Source organism: Mastigoproctus giganteus, chromosome 6, assembly GCF_048544385.1.
Source record: "Mastigoproctus giganteus isolate SK-2022 chromosome 6, ASM4854438v1, whole genome shotgun sequence".
In the NCBI taxonomy this organism is placed as follows: Eukaryota; Metazoa; Arthropoda; class Arachnida; order Uropygi; family Thelyphonidae; genus Mastigoproctus; species Mastigoproctus giganteus.
This window is the reverse complement of record NC_143580.1, coordinates 180,335,818-180,357,108: the sequence shown is the minus strand read 5'-3', so window position 1 is coordinate 180,357,108 and position 21,291 is coordinate 180,335,818. Positions and strand designations below refer to the sequence as shown.

The window sequence follows — 21,291 nt, the reverse complement described above, 5'->3', positions numbered from 1 at the left end:
ATCTGGGAAATTAAAATCCCACATTATAAGACATTCTGATTTACTGGCCCACTATTTCTCTGCACAATTTTTGTTGTACTAATCAGAGTCATTAGGCCTATAGCACACTCCTACTCTCAATTTTGATCTCCCAATGCTTATGTCACACCAAACTGACTTGACATTGCACTGTGCAGCGATGTTGACTGGCTTCACTTCCTTGGATTTTATGTGTTTCTTAACTAATAGCATAACCCCTCCTCCCTTCCTATCCTGTCTATGCTTTCTGTAGACGTTTTACTCCCCAAATTCCAGTTCTGCATTCCTTATATCTGTGTGACACCACGTCTCTGATATCCCAACAATATCCACATTTGATGCTTTGAGCAATACCTCAAATTCATCAAATTTATTTACCAAACTCCTAGTATTGGTGTACACACAAGTATACATTGGTGCACACATGGCAGTGTGAAGTGTGTGCTTGTTTTTCAAATTGTTCATCCTTGCATGTCCTTCAGCTTTTCCAAATTGAGAGTTCAACAATTTTGTAATAAACCTAATTCCGCACATCTTTGCAATCTTATTCTGAGAGGAAACACAGCTAAAGTGCATTTAAGCTGTATTGACAAGGATACTTCAGTGGCATTGCCTCAGAAAGAATAAATAAAACATTTCGTGTAATCACATGTATGTATGTATGTATGTATGTGTGCTACACTGATGTACATAAACTTTATATAAATGTAGAACTTGACATAGAGAAGTCCTGCATTTCAATAAATTTGGTGGAATGTCTGGCTTACTCCAATCAATTGATGTAGGTAGAGAAATCACAGTTATTAATTTAAAGATATTTTGTTATACTACCATTATATTTTTTAATGATGTAAATAAGAATGTACACTCACCTTAAGTCAATATCTTTAGTGCGCATGAAATTGAGTATGAGAGAAAATAATCTAGGATCTCTGTCAACAAATATCTGCAATTGAATATGTATTTCAGTTTATTATATAAAAATACCATTCAGTCTAAACTAAATTTAAAACTTGATTAACAATACATAGACCAATATTTATTATTCTCATCACTATTCATTGATTTTCTGTCTATGACAATACAAATAGAACATCTGAAATCCAGCTGACCAAAAATTGAAATGAAGTGAAATCAAAACATTTTTAAGATTTTTTTTTTTTTTTTTTTTTTTGTAAAACTGGGCCATTTTAATTCAATGCAAAATAATGCTTTAACTCAATGCTTTTGAAAACTCCATTTATAGCTTGAAATTATCCATACATTTATTTTTAGCAACCAGCTCTTTCAACTGCTGTATGTAAACATGCTGTGGTTCTACTCATGATAAAATGTCTGCTGGCAGTCAAATGAAGTGCACAATTTAGTAAATTTATTTATTATTATTTTTTTTAAAATTGCATCTGCATATATGCCTTCACTGTACATAAAAAAAAAAAACTTAAGGTGAAATGTGTGCTACTACCAATTTTTCACTATCAACCTAAGTGATGTTCATAATGTTTCTCCTCTCTCATTGATCTTTAATAATTGTTGAGAGAGAGAGAGAGAGAATGCAGCCTTTACTAAATTTTTAACAAAGGAGGACAGTGTTCTGGTTTATATTTTTGAACTTAAATTCCACTGGTAGTTGTCATTTGTGTATTTATTTACATTGAAAATTAATCTTTACTAATATTAATTTTTATTAATCTTTATTCTTTCTAAAGTGAGGGAAAGTATCAACTCTGGATTAATTATACTGATTACACTGCATGGAAAGAAAAACCTGCAGAACAAAATTTGCTCAATTGCTCATGATAAGCTTTTCCCAGCTATTTATTATGGTTGTATTTGTTACCTATGCCTTTCTAATTGCATACTGTATATCTGTTTAATACTTTGGTAAGTACAACAGGCATGTGTGTACTGTATTAAAGGTATTTAAACACTACTATTCAGAATTCCATTTGAGATTTACACTTTCATCTGATGCTCAAGAATACAATTGGCCGATAATATCATACAGGCACTGAGGAATCCTTTATTCCTCAGTGCCCTACAGTATTCCTAGCCTAAGGAACAAAAGAATAAATCAGAATAAATTAATGTTGTTGTTGATATGGGGGTTTGATGACATAAGCTACTTTGGCTATAATGCAATAAATAATGTAATTAATAAAAAATAAATTAATTATGTAGAAAAATAATCAAAAAGTAGATGGCGTGCTACTGATGTGTTCTCTCATGTTATCCTTTATGTTTGGTTAGATTTAGTATCCAAAAACCAGCAATCTCCAGGTTTCAAGGTTGACAGATTTCGGATATTACACCCATATTTGAAAAATCATTCCTTAAAAAGTATTATGCCATTCAAGGATCTGTTTAATAGCCTAACACCATACAATAGAGTTGTAGATAAAGTCCATAAAAGCATTAGTCCTTCGTTATCAGTATTCTTTAAATATTATGAAATATAACTGATATTATGAATATTGGTAACAGTGATCCCCCAAACACCTTCAGAGGAGCAGTTTAGACTATTTTAAAATTCATAAATGATGTTGTACCCAATTCGTAACAGAATTATGTACATCATATCAAAGCTTGTGGAATTGGGTAACCATAGGCCAGTGTGTTTGACCTGTAGTAGAGAAAATCATGGAATCTATAGTTAAGGATGTGAATCAGGACCATCTTGACAAGAATGGTATCTTCAATAGATCCCAATATAGATTCTTTAAAGGAGCTCATGCTTGACCAATTTGATAAATTTCTAAGATGAAACCATTTAACAGTTGAATACCGGAAACAATTTTGATACCATCCCTCAAGGAAGGTTGCTATATCTACTAGAACAAACTGGGATCTAGTAAGATCCTAACCTACATCAAAAAGATTTAGATTTTAATTGCCTGTATCTGAAAAATGGCAATTAAAGTTTAATGCTTCTGAATGTAAGGTCTGGGAAAGAGACATCCTGGAGTCATGTATAAGTTAGTAGGAGAGGAGCTAAAAATAGTTCAGGACAATTAAAATTTTCATGTAGTATAAATGGGCAGCAATGAAAACACCTTCATGTTCACGATTTATAAGACCTTTGCTGATAAGGAAGAAAGTCATTATTTCCCTATACAAGAGGATGATTACACCATATTTGGAATATTCTATTCAGGTGTGGAGATGGATGGCACCTAACACAACAGATTTCTATAAATAGTCACCCTTCAGAATGGGTTAGGATGGTAAGTTCAGCAACAAGGTTTGTTGCAGACGCTTCTGGTTTCTGATCTTTAATTCTCTTTTTGGTAAGACCATTTTCCTAAGAGATCCTAATTTACCAATTCATAACAAACATTGCAAATAATTTTGTGGAGAATTTCTCCACGTCAACTTCTAACTCCACATTAAGTGAAAGCTCTGGAATGTTTCTTTACGATTAATGCAATCAAACCATACAATTCCCAAACAATGACTCTAATCATTTTTGTTCGACAAGAACAATTCTAGCTGCAGAGCATGTCTTTGACCAGATCAAAGTCATTAATTCTTATATTAAGGTTATAAGGTTATTTATAAATTCAGAAAGCCTATGACCTAATTGCAACATATCAAAAATTCAGAAATTTTTTCAAAGTAATGCAATTTACTTATTACAATATCAAATAACAGGTGCAAGAAGAATTTTTAAATAGTAATAGTAAAGCCTAAGTGGAAAAGATCACATGATTGCAATATACAATAGTGGTCCTCAAACTTTTCAACCCAAGCCCTACCCAAAGAACTCCTTCTGCTATCTAACCCCTTTTTCCTAGCACTAGGTCAATAAACTTAATTTGTAGCATTATTTGCTTTTGTGGCAATCACTACAACCCCATAAGAAAGGATCTGCACCTCCCTAGGGAGAAGTGGCCTACAATTTGAAAACTACCCGCTAATGCAAATTAGATCAATATATATATTCAGGAACAATAGATAACCTTTAATTCTTCAGAGAAAATACTTACTGCTCCAGTCTCATCCTTTAAGGTAGATATACGACCACTCAGCATGCTGAAAATAAACACAGCGTATTAAACTAAACCTGTAATGTTATAAGATATGATATTAATTTTTTTGAAGTTTGCTTTCATGAAAAAGTATGATGTGCAAGAAGGCAACTTAATTTCAAGCATAAACAGCTTTAAGCACAGCAAAACGGTAATGTCTTAGCCTTGAAAAGGCTAAAGTCGCTACTGATCCCAAATTAATAACTCAATAATGCAGAAATAAATATACAGGATGCCCACATAAAACTTTTACAACTTGGAATAAATATGACTTCAAAATTGTGGCATATGATTTAATGTGATTTTTTGCACATTGTAAAGGTGTAAAGATGTTCAGGTGCAGCTGGGATAAAATACCCAAAGGTATTTTGTTTAAGCTGCACCCGAACATCTTTACACTACTGAGTAGATTACAGATATATGAATAGCATAAAAAAATTCATGGAGACTGGAAGTGTGTCACAGTGGCCAAGTTCAATGCATGCAAGCAGTGCCAAGGATGTATAATGGATCTGAGAATAATTTGTACATGGTCCTATAACAACTCTGGAGTGTTTAAAAGCTTTACTTTGACCCCAATCATCAGATAAATGCTTACATGTATTACCCCTTGCAACTCCAACTAGTAGTTTCCCTGCATCATTTATATAAGATTTCTTCAATGATATTAGCAAAAACTCTTACACTACCTTTGATCAAATGTATTTCATCTCTGTTGTTTGTTATTTAGTTTTTAGGAGCATTAGCAACTAAGGCCATATTGCTCCGGGATATGCGGTGGTCATTCCCTGACCTTTCCGCATCATCTGTATTTGGTGGTGATGGGCTCGAACCCCGGTCTAATCAAGAAGTGTGTGCTATGCACTGCTGCTCTTTCCCACCTGGCTATGGAGGCACCATATTTCATCTCTACAAAACAGATTTATTCTACCCACTATGGCAGATCACACTATTAAAATCTCCCACTCCACCCCACCCAAGGGCCTTGGGTTATTTCCCAATTCTTTCAGCATATAGTCCCTCCTATAACTGCAGACAAAAATACATTGTGACCTAACTCATAGCATTTTTTTTTCAGTATGTTCCAATATTTATCTAATAAATCATCAGTTTGTGATCAATGTAGGACATGAATATAATAATACTCTTTTTAATTCCCTACTAAAACCGACAACCTACTGGTAACATCATCATTTAGGAATATTTCACACAGTCAATGGAAGTTATAGACCAGGGTTTTCCAAAGTGTGGTCTGCGGCTCAGTACCAGTCCACGAAAAGAAAATACTGGTCTGTGAACAACTTATTTGAAATATATATGAGAAAATTTCCTGAAGAAATTAAAATATAATAAAATACCAAATACCCAGTTATACTAAAAATACTCATTAAATAAATATTTATTTTCCCAAAAACAGAAAATTGACATATTTTCTCAAAAATATGTCAATTTTATGTAAACTTTTGATAATAAAGAAAGAAAGAAAGGAATTACCTATCTTTTATTTATTTACTGATATTTATTATCTTTTATTTACTGATGTTAAATAAATAAATTTTCTGTTTATACTCTGGGACGACCACACGTCAGAGGAGCTCATTGATGTTGATAAAGTTAGAGAGAATACAAGAAACAGCACCATATTCAGCAGTCGCAGGCTTGAACCCGGGTCACTCAAGGCACGTGTACTTATGCACCCACGTGCCTTCCCACCCGGCTACGGCGGCCTTAATAAATTCCTAATTGTATTATTACTGGTATACTAAATGTCCTAATGGTAGTGTCATTATTTGCTGGATCTACGAGTATAATTATTGAAAATACATTAATTAATGATGCAAAAAAAAAAAAAAATTGCAAACACTGGTCCCTGCTTGAAAAAGTTTGGGAAACCCTATTATAGACAATTAATAATAAAGCTGTTTCCCTGTTTGAATATAACAGAAATCCCAACAATACGTTAAGCATGCTTGGTGCATTGCATTTTATTTCCAGGATATCGAATGAAGTAAAAGAGACCACTATTAAAAACTACAGTCGAATCTCTATATAACAAAATTTATCGTTTACTTGAAAAATTTGTTAAACAGAAATTTCGTTATAAAAAAATATGACCTTTTCAACAGTGAAAATTACTGTAAATTCAGAAATATAGTAAAAGATGGGAAATAAACTGGAAATAAGTGGGAATGAATACATTTTCTAACATTTTAAAACAATTAATTTACTAATACATACATGTTAAAAAATGACTACTTACATGGTGCGCACAATAGGCGCACACTTTTAAGAATTATGTCAGAAAATATTTGGTTATTTTTTGTTGTACACTGGATTCTACTGTACACCGTTCATAAAAATGTTCGCATTTGTTTAAAAACTCATATTTTCTTCCTACTGAAGGCCTCAACACAAAGTTTCAAATGCTGCCAACATTTCTTGTTTGGTTTAATATTGCTATTGCCCTCATTTTCATCCAACTCACTGTCGATATTGCCACTACATCTTTAAATATGCTCCAAAATGTTGGAGTCACTTGGAAATTCAACTACTATGACATCATTATCAACTCCTAAAAATTCATCAAGAACAATTTATCCACTGATCAAACCTCGCTTGGAACTCTTCCCAAGATTGCTCAATGTCGTGTAGTAGTTCATCCCTCTCATCACTGTTAATTAGCATTTTGACAAAACCTGCTTTTGCGAAACAATTCTTAATCGTTGTTTCTATCATATCTCGACTCCACACTTTCGTCAACTCTGATATGCACATCTGCAAATCTATAACAGAATCTATAGGTTGGTTGGTTTCTATTCTCAGTACAATTTTTTTCAGTATGTTTTTTTTTTTTTTTTTTGTTAGTTGTTGGTGCATCGGCTTCTGTGGCCATATTGCACCTCCCAAGGTTTTTGCATTTTCTACTCTGATTCAAGCCCGAGGCGGGATTCGAACCCGCGAACTTTGGGTTGCCAGGCAGGCACTTTACCCACCCGGCTAGCTCGGTCGGCTTTCAGTATGTGCCTTCAGTAGTGCATTTTCAAATCCTTTACCCATTGGCTGCAGTTTAGACGAGATATTTGGAGGGAAGAAAACAGGCTTCACACTTGTAAGTTTCAAAATTACCGAGTGAAGGCGGGCACAGTTGAAGACAATCAACACGATTTTTCTGTTTTCTTTCATCATCTTTCTATCGAAATTTAAAATATATTGTTCAAAACTGTTTCTTTCCAATGGGTATAGTCTTCTTCTTCGATTGAAACTCCACTTTCATCAGAAATAACTTTTTTGAGTAAGCCATAGTGCTCTTTAAATTTGTCCAGCCAACCAGAACTGGCTTGGAATGTTTTATGCCCCAGAAGAGATGCATACTCCATAGCCTTTTCTTTTATTAATGGCCCTGTTATCAGCATGTTTTGGTCTTGAATCAACTTCATCCACTTAAAACTACTTCGTCTACATCTTCATACAGGCATAATTTCATATGCTTCCAAGTGGCTTCTGTTTCCTCAAACAGTTTGAAAATAAAAATAGTTTTTCAGAATGATTAACACACTACTGGCAGGAATACCAAATTTTAAAGTAATTTCCTTTTTTTTTAATGCCCCGATCTACACTATTAAGCACTTTCACTTTTTCGTAATCTACACTCAGGGATTACTTATTAGACACTAAGGTTACCTGCACAGCAGCTAAAAAAAAAAAAAAAAAACCTGAAATTAGGGACCACTTGTACCTACCATGTAAACAGAAACAGGTGAAATTAGTGAAAGTGTGGATAACTCATTTCTTCGAAACAACAGACGAATTTCCGGGATAAAAGAAAATCACTCTCTTCTAATTCTCTAATAGGATGCTTACAGTAGAAAACAGGTTGATCAGACCCAATTAGGGTTTACAATATTGGTCAAAATCTTAATACCTGCATTTCAGTATTTTTAATATACGAAACTGGGATACCGGTATTCCAAAAACAAAAATTTTTCTCAATAAATTTTGATGACAGTTAGGTGAAATAAAGTAAGTAAAAAACAAGTACTATAATGACTTAAATTCATGTTTTTAATAAACTTTTATTACAATAATAAATATTGTGTAAAAAATTATTAAAAATGCAGCTATTCTGAAAATATAATGCATATTGATACTGCAAAATTTAGCTATGTTTAAGCATCCATACTACCTGTCTAAATAAAGTGAGCTCATAAGAAACGTAAGCATACAGTGTTATCGTTTAAACTGGATCTAATTTTGGTACATATTTGATTAGCAGCAGAAAACGCCCTTTCGGATTCTATGCTGGATGATGCTATTGTACCAAGACAGTCATAGACGATTTCAATCCATATTTTCTAGTCTTTGAACATTTTAGCAGGAATATTTAAAAGTATTTCATTAATTGCCGACTCAAGTTTATCTTTTAAAATCTCATTAGAGTCAGGTAATTTCTTATTTTGGAAAGAATTTGTGGAACACTGATGGTCTGTTCCATGTTGGTCTTCTAAAGTTGAATTCTGTTCATCATTTTCTGAAGGAGAAACGTTTTATTAAGTGAAGTATAATTTTCACTATAGTATCTTTACTGAGTCTGGCAGAGAGCAAAGAGTGGGGATAAGGAATAAATGAAGAGAGCAAAGAGTGCAGTTAAGGAATTCTTCACATATACAGGGTGTTTCAGTTAAACGTTTCAGAACTTCTAAGAGGGGTAGGGTACATCCTGACAACTCGAAATCATATACCAATGGGCAGAATCGAAAATTCCGAGCTTTAGTGCAGGGAATCTTAATTTCGCACAAGAACGCCAAGTTAGTAGGATGGATGATTACACGAACGCAGAGTTAGCCGATATGCATTTGGCGTACGGGGCTGCAAATTGTAGTGGGCCAGCCGCACAGCGTTTGTACGCGGAATGATATCCGACGAGGCGTATTCCCAGTCATAATTTCTTTGCAAGACTGCACCAGAGGTTAGCTGAGAGAGGTTCATTTGAAAGAGCTGACAGGGACAGGAGGGTAAGAACAGCACGGACTCCAGCCGTCGAACAGAATGTGCTGCAGCATGTACAGGGGAATCCAAGAACGAGTACACGAAGTCTAGCAAATGCAGTCGGGGTTTCCCATTGCAGCGTCTGGAGGATTCTCCGAGAACAAGACATGCATCCGTTTCACGTGCAGCGTGTCCAGACATAGCAACTGGAGGATTATGCACCTCGTATTGCTTTTGCACAGTGGTACCTTGGAAAATGTGCTACAAATCCCCTTTTTCCTGCTGAAGTGTTGTTTTCTGATGAGGCATCCTTCACAAGGGAAGGAATTTTCAAGAACCCGCATGCAATACGACGTCGTGCAGCACAGATTCGATTTTCGGTCAATGTATGGGCCGGTATTATGGGAGATCACCTCATCGAACCTTACCTGTTACCGTGTCGTCTAACAGGACCTATCTACTTGATCTTTCTGCAGCAAGTATTGCCACAACTTTTGAGAGATGAACAGATTTCTGCATCGACGCAACAGACAATGTGGTTCCAACACGATGGAGCCCCTGCCCATTATAGCGGAGATGTTCGTTAGCTGGATGTCACATTTGGTCAACAGTGGATCGGACGTGGTGGTCCCGTGCGTTGGCCTGTTCGGTCACCCGACCTATCATGTCTTGATTTTTATTTCTGGGGTCATATGAAATCGCTAGTTTATGACACCCATGTTGACAATGCTGAGGAGCTGGTTGCAAGAATCGCAGTAGCTGCCGAAGAAATTCGAAATTCGCCTGGAGTATTCCAGAATGTTCGGATGTCCATGCGTCACAGATGTGAGGCGTGCATTGTAGCCCGTGGAAGAAACTTCGAACACTTACTTTAATCCATGTACCTTTTGCTTCTTTTCATGTATTATTAAAACGATTTCTCACTTATGGTCTCTTTTCTTTATGGTGCTTCTGTGTACAACACCGCTTCAGGAAAGCATTTCCGACCCCACATTGCTATATGATTTCGAGTTGTCAGGATGTACCCTACCCCTCTTAGAAGTTCTGAAACGTTTAACTGAAACACCCTGTATAAATGCAAAGAAGAGAAGGAAAAAATCAGATCGGACTCACACGTAATTGCATGGGATAGTATTAGATACACCAACTGATGTGGCAGATGACTTCAACAGTAACTTTGCACCAATATTTACAGAAGAAAAACTCTTTATGTCAATGAGAATATGGGAGTGAAGTGGAAAAATATGTAATTAATGAATTTCACATGATTATTTAACGAAACAAAACTTTCGCACCTATAGGTGAGTAAGGCTCCTGGGTTGATGGCATATACCCTATAATTTTAAGGGAGGTGGCAAGTGAGTGCATTGAATCATTGAGGCTAATTATGAGAGCATCACTGGACTCGGGAGAGATTCCATTGGATTGGAAAAGTGCCAATGTATTGCCAATAATAAAGGCAGTTCTAAGAGTAGTGGCAAATTACTGACTGGCCAGTCCAACTTCAATAGTAGGGAAAATCATGGAGGCAATGATCAAGGGTGGAATTCAGGTTCATTCAGATAGAAATAGAATTGTGAAGGATTCACAGCATGGTTTTATAAAGGGAAAGTCATGTTTAACAAATCTGGTTAGCTATTTTGTCAGGGTCAATCAGCTGAATTTAGAGAGTAATTTTGACATTTTTTTATTTCGATTTTCAGCAAAGCATTTGACTCAGTCCCACATGACCGGTTACTTTATAAGCTGGAACAGGTTGGAATCACAGGGAAAATCCTTAGATGGGTAGCAGCATGGCTTCAAGGCCGGATGCAGAGGGTTGTGATAAATGGTTATTCCCAGATTGGGTTGATGTAAGAAGGGGGGGCCTAAGGCTCAGTATTAGGACCACTCTTGTTTTTGATTTTCATAAATGAAATGAAATTTTCATCTATATCAACTGGATTTCATAAATGAAATCCAGTTGATATAGATGAACAGTGCACTGTTGAGTCAGTTTGGTGTGACATAAGCACTGCAAAAGCAAAAATTAGAGTAGGAGTGTGTTACAGGCCTAATGACTTGAATGGGTACAATGAACAATTGTACGGAGAAATAGAGTGGGCTAGTAAATCGGAATGTCTTATAATGGGGGATTTTAACTTCCCAGATATTGACTCGAACTTGTGGGTTGGGCACTCACACACTAGTCAAACTTTTGTGGATTTATTGGATGATTGTTTTCTGCAGCAGCATGTTCGAGAGGCAACCAGAGAAAGTAATACTCTTGATCTGCTTATCAGCAGTGATCATTCATGTATTAGGAATTTGAAGATAAAAGAACCACTAGGTGGCAGTGATCACAGTGTACTGACGTGGGATTTACTTAAAGATTTAATTACCATCAGGGGTAAAGGAAAGGGTTTTTGCTTCCGTAAAGGCGAGCACAGTGGTCTCCGACAGTTTTTAAATTCTGTACAGTGGGATCAACTGACGATGTTACCAACAGTAAATTCTAAGTGGGAAGCATTCAAGGAATTAATCGTGGAAGCTACTAAAAGTTTCATACCTATTAAGAAATATTGTTCAAGGTTTAGGCCTAAATGGTTGTCAAATGAACTAATGAGACTCGTAACAGAGAAGAAAATTGCATGGGATGCATATAAATTATTAAGCGACTCGGAAGCCTATGGCAGATATAAGTTGATCTGTAATCAGGTCACAAAGGAGGTTCGGCAGGCGAAGGCAGATTACGAGAAATCCTTGGCAAAAGATGCTAAGAAAAACAGCAAGGATTTCTTTACTTATATAAACTCTAAAAGGAAGGGGATGAATCTGATTGGTCCAATTGACATTGATGGTTCGACTGTTGATGATCCTGCTCAGATAGCAAACAAACTGAATGAGTATTTTGCATCTACATTCACACGTGAGCAATTATTAAGGTTTGAAAATGGCAGAAGGTTATCAAATTGTAGCAAGATACTTAATGATTTTGTAATAACTGAGAGCAAAGTGGAAGAGAAACTGTTGAAGTTAAACGTAAGAAAAGCACCTGGGGTGGATGGGATCTATCCAGTTATATTAAAGGAGGCAGCAAAGGAAGTAAGTAAACCCTTAGGAATAATTATGAGAGCATCCTTGGACTCAGGGGAGGTTCCCATGGACTAGAGATGTGCAAATGTATCCCCAATTCACAAAGGGGGATCGAAGGGTGACACGAGTAATTACAGACCAGTTAGTTTAACTTCTGTTCCGGGTAAAATAATGGAGTCGCTGGTTAAAGATGCATTGCAGGATCATCTAGACAAGACTGCAGCAATAATTCAGACACAGCATGGGTTTGTTAAGGGAAAGTCTCGTCTGACAAATTTGATAGGATATTATGATGTGGTTACAAAGGAACTGGATGCGAAAAATAATTTTGATATCATATATTTGGATTTCAGGAAAGCTTTTGACACTGTTGCACATGGAAGACTATTGTACAAATTGGAGCAGAATGGTATTAAGGGTAAGTTGCTACAATGGATAAAAGGATGGTTAAGTGCTAGAAGACAGAGGGTGGTAATCAATGGGTGCTGCTCTTCTTGGACTAATGTTATTAGTGGAGTCCCACAGGGTTCGGTGTTAGGTCCACTGTTGTTTTGTATATTTATCAATGATATTGATGAAGGTATATCGGGCTTAATGTCAAAGTTTGCAGATGATACAAAGGTTGGCAGGGTTGTTAGATAATTTGGGCATATGGGCTAAGAAGTGGCAACTGAAGTTTAACCTTGACAAATGCAAAGTACTACATATGGGTAGAAGTAACCCCAGAGAAACGTACCAACTGTGTGGTACTACACTTAAGGTGGTAGAAAATGAAAAAGACCTGGGAGTAATTGTGCAGGCAGATATAAAGTTTTCTGAGCAATGCAGACAGGCTGCCATGGCAGGTCATGGGGTTCTGTCAATGATATATAGGAATTTTGCTAGCAGGGAAAAGGAGGTGATTATCCCTCTGTATAAGGCAATGGTCAGGCCACGGCTTGAGTACTGCATACAGATCTGGAGGCCTCATTTTAGGAAGGATGTAGATTTACTTGAGCGTGTACAGAGAAGGGCAACAAGATTGGTGAGGGGAATGAAGGGATCCTCTTACCAAGAGAGGCTTAAGTTCTGCAAATTGCAGTGGCTGGAGACTAGGCAACTGCACGGTGATCTGATTGAGGTATATAAGGCCTTGAATGGGTTGAGCACGCTGAATTCTGATGGGATCCTTCAACTTGTTCAGATTATGAATCTAAGGGGGCATAAATTCAAATTAAGAAAAGACAGATGTAGAATAGATGTGCGGAAATTTGCCTTTAGCTAGCGGGTGGTTAATTGCTGGAACAAACTTCCATCTGTCGTCGTGGAAGTTGATAGGTTGAATAAATTTAAGGAGGAACCGGACAGGCATTTGGAGGGAATGGTGTAATTTTTTTTTTTTTTTGGCTGATGCTGCATAAGCTCATACATTTGCTTTCTTGCATTACATGCCACCACCACTACTACTACATCAATAGAGAGCATGATGTCTAAATTTGCAGATGATGTAAAGGTTGTTAGAGTAGTTAATGATCACCGCCAAGCAGAGCTTATTCAGAGTGACCTAGATAGATTTCAGGGATGGTCAGAAAAATGGCAGCTATGCTTTAATTCAGCAAAATGCAAGGTCTTACACCTGGGAAACAGCAATCCCAAAATAGCTTATACACTTGTTGGAGTTCAACTAAAGTCAGTTGTGGAGGAAAGGGACTTAGGAGTTACAATACGTTCAGACATGAAGATCTCCGAGCATTGTAGACAGGTTGCATGGTGTCCTATCAATGATTTATCGAAAATTTGCTAGTAGACACAAGGATGTCATAATCCCATTATATAAGGCTATTGTTAGACCATACTTCAAATACTATGAACATATATGGAAACCACACCTAAAAAAAAAAATCAAGGTGCTTGAAAGGTTCCAGAGATGGGTACTAGCCTGATGAGATTGGCAAAAGGGCGACCATATGAGGAAAGACTTTGAATATGTGGGTTGCACAGCTTGGAAACTAGACACCTTAGAGGAGACTTGATTAGGATATTAAGGCTCTGACTGGCAAAAATAAAGTAAATGAGGATGAAATTTTCACGATTATAAATTATTCTAGAACTAGGGGCCATAATTTCAAGTTACCGGGGGAGGGGGAGATGTTTAGACTGGATTGCAGGAAGTTTTAAATTACTGGAATAAGTTACCTACATGGATGGTTGAGGAAATTTAAAAGGTCAGCTGGATAGCTACAGGAGGAAGGAAATACATAGGTTGTCTATTTGCTTTTCTTTTATTATTTATTTATTCTATTTAATTTTATTATTATTTTACTTCTTTTTTTTTTGGCTGGTGCAACATAAGCCTTAGGCTTCCTTGCACCATATGGCCATTACTAATATTAATACTAAATAATTTGCTATCATATTGTGTCTCACTTTGCAAATACTGAAGAACCTGTATAAATTTGTATACCTCTGTGAAATATGGAGTTTCATTGCCGTATCAATACTCTGACTATTTCAGAATTTGACTGTTTCATCATACATTTTATAGTAGCATCTGCAGTTAAAAGATTTACTTCTTTGTGGCATAGTGCATCTACCACTAACTTTATAGGCATTAATGTAGATACAGCCACAGATAATAAATTATATTCATCCTCACAGAAATAAATACTTGAATCTAAATCAATTAAAGTTTTCTGCACACAGTATCTCAACTCAAAAAAGCTTTCAAGCATGGACAGTAACTTTTCCAATGAGTCCTGGAATCGAATTGCATGAAAATTAATTTGCTAAATTGTGCTGCGGTACACTTTTGTAAATATTTATCATTTTTGGTTGGGGGTTATAAAATTGCATAAAGGTGATTTTATAACCCTTATGTGAAAAAACCATAAGCATTTCGCATCAATACCGGAAAAAAATGACACGGATCCCGGTATTTGGGATCTCAGTATTGTAAGCCCTAGACCCAATGTCCATGTTGGGAATATGCCTTAATCGTTGCCAATAGTTGTGGACACATAGATAGCAGTTGGCCAGCATGACTTCTCGGTACAATAGTGTATAGGATGTAGAGGTTTTACTACTTTTTATCTATTGCTGACCCACTGCTGGGCAAAGGCCTCTCCCAAAATCTTCCATCTTTTTCTATCCTGTGCCATGGTTGGCCAGTTTCCTCCTGCAGGGTTCTACGGGCATTTTAATTGTAAAATGTTTTAACTCTTAATTTGTGGAATTAATCCCTTTAGCTCTTAAAAGCTAAAGGGATTAATTCTTAATCCTTTTAGCTCTTAATTAGTGCTTTCTACAGCATCAGTTCTATTGCCTAAAGGCCAGAGGTGCAAATAATACATACCTGGGTCTCTCGAAATCAGTCTGTTATATGGAAACTATTTTCAATATAATGACCAAGATGAGATCAAAAAAGCTTGCTACATGGAAGTTTGCTAAAGTGAGGTCTGACTGTATTTGTAAAAGTTTTTTTTTTTTTTTCCCTGAACATCTTGAAGAAATGGCCAAAAAACCAATGAGAGGGTGCAAGTAGTGCTAGTTGGTAGTTCAGGGTTCAGGGTCTTTGTTGATTTAGATTCCAATGTAGCACCTGCTAATTTCAGACAATTGACAAAAAAAGTTTATGCGCAGCACCAAAAAACAGTTACGAAGCAGACAGAGAGGTTGTTTCTGAATGTTGTACCATATGAGGAAGCACTGTCAGTTATTGAAACTCTTAGGAATTCTATTTTTGCTGATCATTCTATTTTTCCTGAACTAAATTGAAAAATAAGTGCATAATATAAACAGCAACAAAAAGGATAGACAAAAAAAATATATTATTCTTTTGTTGTAGTCTTTTTAAGGGTATAGTAAATTTTCTTCACAGATTCTAATTACAGTTGGCACATAATTTAGTGTTTTCAGTATTATTTTACTTTAAAATCTAAAAGTATACAGTATATATACCACTTATAATGAACAAATGATTGAACACTTTTTAAAAAGTTATTGTTAGCATTGATTACTTTCGGTACATTAAAGGAATTAAAATAAAAAATCAACTTCTTAACTTGTCAAAATTAAGACTTTCCACACAATTTGCATCTCTTTTCACTAATCTTCAGAAAAATACAGACAAGGGGCTTTATGTATATGTATGTATCTGTGGCTCCTGTGATAGCAACTTTAATGCCTTTCCATAATCTATCTGTGTTTGCCCTCCCTATGCTCCCTTTCCGGTTGAGAGAATAAGAGTATACAATGATTATTATTATGATTGTTCTAAAAAAAAAACTGCGTGTGTACCCAGTACGCACAAAAGATGTTTTATGTGAAAACAACTTTGACGAAAATCAAATTGTTTTAAAATCAAACAGCTAGAACTGAAGTCATGAATGATGTAACGTTTTATGCTCACACTCGCTACTTATTCCACCGAATCAATGTTAATAACATTAACGTCATACTTCAGTCCTGAATACCATATTTGTCGGCTTATAAGATGCACTTTTCCCCCTTATAAATACCTCAAAAAAATCGCCCTGCATCTTAGAAACTGAAAGTGGCAAACCAGCACATGCGCAAACCAAGAGTTAATGTATAGTAGTTAATGGATAGATAACTACTATACATTTGTACACTTTTCAGTAATTACCAAGCTGTTGTTGGAATAACAAGTGAATTCCAGTGAATATACATTTAAACTCTCAGCAAGCAAGTGCATCAAGAAGGCAAAATTATACTACTGGATTTAAGCTAAAAGTAGTACAATATGCCAAAGAACAGAGCAGCAGAACAAAATTTCGGAACACCGTCTACTGAGATGATTTGTCAATGGAGGAAGCAGGATGATTTATTACAAGAAGCTGATAAAACAAAACATGGCCTTCATAATAAAATTCCACCTAAATGGCCAAATTTGGAAGAAAATGTGTAGTTGGATAGTGGAACTTAGATATGTGGGTATTGCAGTGAGTACTAAAATGATAACAGTAGAAACATGGAAACGAGCAGCTGATATTAGGATGCATGACTTTAAAGGAACCGAATCTTGGTGTTATCGCTCGCTTCATGAAAAGAAACGGGTTAAGCTTGTGCACAAGAACTAGAATAGCCCAGAGAATGCCTACTGAGTATGAACAGAAAATATTAGATTTCCATAAATTTGTCCTTAATGCTAGAAAACAAATCAACTATGAACTTATCCAAATCAGGAATACGGATGAAATTCCATTCATTTTTGATGCACCATCCAATAAAACCATAAATCTGACAGGGCAAAAATCTACAACTATTAAAACTACTACACATGAAAAGACACACTACACTGCAGTTTTAACTTGTGGTGATGGGACCAAATGGAATTCACATACTTGTACAACCGAAGGGATGGATGAATTAAGAATGTATTAAGGATTGGTTTGTAAAAGTTTGGTCCAAGTGTCCCGGTGGACTACTGCGTAGAAATGCACTACTAGTATGGGATCAGTTTAGAGCACATAGGACTGAAAATAACTGGCTGAAATAATGAACACAGAATTGGCAGTAATTCCAAGTGGCTTAACTTCCCAGTTACAGCCATTAGATGTCAGCATCAATAAGCTATTCAAGAATAACATGCAGTAGCAATGGAATAAATGGTGATGGAGGGGAACCATGATACAACACTTACAAGAAGGATGAAACGTCTATCAATAGCACAAGTGTGAATGGGCGCTGAAATCATGGCATGATGTTAAGACTAAAATTGTGGTCAAGTCCTTTAAAAAATGTAGTATAAGTAATACAATGGATGGCAATGAAGATCATTTATTGTTTGAGAGTGACAGTGATACTAGAGAAGAGGATGATGATAATGATGATCAAGTCAGTAATGAATCTGAAGTGGAATAATACTAAAATAATAAGAGTAATAATTTTACTCAATTTTAAATTTCCATTGTATTAACAAATTTTTTCAAAAGTTTTTTTTTTCTTAAATTTACAGTTCCAAAATTAGGGTGTACCACGCGGCAGCATCTTATAAGCTGGTAAATACGGTATTTAATATGAACGATGTAATGTTTTATGCACACTCTCGCTACTTACTCTACCAAATCAATGTTTGGAAGAGGTTTTAAAAGTCACAATCAAAATTCAAGCTAATAGCCTAATCACCCATTTAATTGTAGTAATTTGTTGAATAGTATGATTGCAACAAGTATTTGTATTGTTGCAATCTGCATTTTCATTGCATTCCATTGTTAGGTGCCGTTATAGATGTTTTCATATCAATAATTTTCTGAACAGTGAAAGGGACTGAATGCCACACTGCTATAGCCCTTGTGTTCAATGATGCCGAAGTCAAATGCAGACGTTGTCGAGAGTATTGAGCAAGCCAACCTAACAAAATAAAGATGGAGGTAGCAATGAGCGAGCAAAAATGACAAAGACTATTGAGATTGTGCAAAAGACAAACAGAAAATCAAGAGCTAGATTTAACAGTGACGCAGCAATGTTGCTTCTCCACCTAACAATAATGTACCCAAAGTGAGTATTAATTATGTACAACAGAACATTTCTCCAATTGCAGAGCAGATGAGTTTAAATGATCAAGTTCCTTTTCCTTACACTGACTACTATTTACAAAAGAATGCACATCAAGAGTGAAAGGAGATTTATGAAAAATGATTTCTGTTCTGTATGCTACATTTGCAATTGTCTATGGTTTGAAAACAACACAAAAAAACTAGCTGCTAAAAGAACCATTGATACTTGCTGCATTTCCCGATGTTGATGTCGATATCAAATGTGTAATAGCTGCAGAGTATCACTTAAGAACAACACCATTCCAGGGCTATCTAAGTCGAATGGCTTTGTCTACTCAGAAATTCCATATTTACCAAAGCTGGATTTAGTGACAGAGAGGCTCATTTCTCCTCACTTACTGTTCGTAAAAGAGATGATATGGAGTAACACCACATCGGTCAGATCGTCTGAGCTTACTCATTGCCATCATGAACAGGTATCTAAGGTATCAAATAAGGTATCTAAGACATGCATATGGGCAATATAGCATTCTGAGCCAAGTGATCAATGTGCCCGTTTCAGTCAACATGATGGTCCATCACTTGCCAAGGGAGATTGAAACAGGCACACTTGGCCCAGAATGCCATATTGTCCATATGCATCTCAGGTGCTTTATTTGTGCATATAAAATGCAAGAAAATACACAAGTCCAGCTATTTCATCAAGTTAGTAAGAAAGCCAGCGGTTAAAGCGTGGATTCAATATTTGGTCAACATGCCTCTCTATCGATTGTATCAAATCAGTCATTCTTTGATGAATGACTGATCTATTGTGGAAATTAATTTGACTAAAGATGACATAAGCAAAGTGGTTCTGATCGAGGAATGTCTCATTGCCCAACAGCAAACGTGCAGCGATGATAATTATCTTAGTATCACCCAAGAGAAACTAATGTACCATAGAGCTTACTCTTTGAGGAGCATGCAGAGGAACTGTCCTTTCCCAGCATTTATCTTGGACAATTCAAAATGTTCAGGGAGAATGTGTGTGTGACTGTTCATGATGGCAATGAGTGAGCTCAGACGATCTGACTGACGTGGTGTTACTCCATATCATCTCTTTTACATAGCAATGAAGGTAATGTAATGAGACTGAGAGACTCTTTGACAGTGGCTTTCAAATACATAGGTAAATATATAAAACTGACCCACGAGCAAGTTCAATCCAAAGAATACATTAACAGCCGTATTGAAATTATGAGTGTATTGCAGTTGAAACATTATAGCCCTTTAGTCAGCTTTTTCAAGTGCATAGAATTTCAACATCGCAGTAGTCCACATGTGCACATTTTGTTGTGGCTAAATAATGCTCCCAAAGATCCTTTGGGCGAGAATAAAGACGTCATTGCAATGACTGACAAGTTAGTGTCTGTCTCCACTAGTGAGATAGCCTTCAGGGAGCATCAAGTTTCAAACTCACAAATATACATTCACGTATTACAGGAAAATAATGCCAGTTAAAACACCAGACATGTCAATTAGAAGCACCATGCCTTGTCGCATGAATGGCGATTCAAATCGACAAAATCATTTCCGTTATTGAGACCTCTTTCAGCCCCTTGTTTCTGTTATGATTTTGCGACACATCATTTTTCGTGTAGCAAAATCGTCATTTCCAGCTTGTTGATCAAATCGAAAAAACCGGAAATGACATCATTTCCATGTCGCAAAATCATGACAAATTGGTTTTACTTCATTCTGAAATTTAGTAGGTGCTGGCAAAGATGTTTTCGCATCAAAAGTCAATGAAATACGATAAAACTGGACAACTACAGAAAGAGAAACAAAAGTAGGAAAATAAATCGAGGAAATATTTAACTGCAATTAGTGAAACATATACAGGCAACCCTCAGCTTACAATGATCTGCACTTACATTACTAGTGAATTTCCACCCATATTATTTATGGCAGTTTGCCTTTTTTTTTTTTTTTTTTTTAATTATATTTCACCAGTAAATGCAAAAAAAAAAAAAAAAAAAATTTATATATATGGAAATTACCACAAATACACCACACAAGTAAAGGCAAAAAGAATAATAAAATTTACATATATGAAAATCATATAAAAAGTAAGCTAATGTTTTTAATACACAAAAATAATTTTTAAAGTTTTTAAAAATACTCTTATGGCATACATGATACTGGCTCAGTTAAAATTCTAGTCCTCTATACAAAGAAACATACTTCTTTATATTTTGTGTATTTATAAACAAACTTTATAAGCCTGCTTCCTGACACACTCTAGTACTAAACTATATCTACATGTATGGTGTATTTCTTGTGATTTATAAGCATTTTTATTTATTTATTTTTTTAACTACTAGTTATAAAAGAAAATATAAAAGTGATTGGCTGAAAAGAAATCAGCATATTAAACCTCATTAATAAAAGGTAAAGTTAAGAGAGTAAAAAGATAAGTGGCATAATAATAAAATTACTCACTGTATCTTTTATTAGATATAGCAACAGCACAAGAGTGAAACAGCTGTTTGTTTATAAAGACTTATTGGTGCAAGAGTTGCAAAGGCCATATTGCATCTGTGTGTGTCAATGAGTGAGCAAGACAGAATACATATATGTTCCAAGCCAAACTAGGAATACAGACCTATATGGAAAAATTATAATATTAGGGAATACAGACCTATACC

The 21,291-nt window shown here is 35.7% G+C and overlaps 1 protein-coding gene across 3 annotated transcripts in view; it reads right to left on the bottom strand.

The window, feature by feature from the left end:
• LOC150084784 (BTB/POZ domain-containing protein KCTD3) overlaps positions 1-21,291 on the bottom strand; it is a 234,236-nt gene that overhangs the window by 197,342 nt on the left and 15,603 nt on the right. For all 3 annotated transcript variants that reach the window (XR_016547075.1, XR_016547076.1, XM_090375543.1), the window contains exons 3-4: positions 4,005-4,050; positions 891-964 (exon numbers count right to left, since the gene is read on the bottom strand). Coding sequence is in view for 1 of the 3 variants with exons in the window: in XM_090375543.1 (XP_090231669.1) it covers positions 891-964; positions 4,005-4,050 (120 nt within the window). In the remaining 2 variants the exon portion in view is untranslated. The remainder of the gene's footprint in view (positions 1-890; positions 965-4,004; positions 4,051-21,291) is intronic.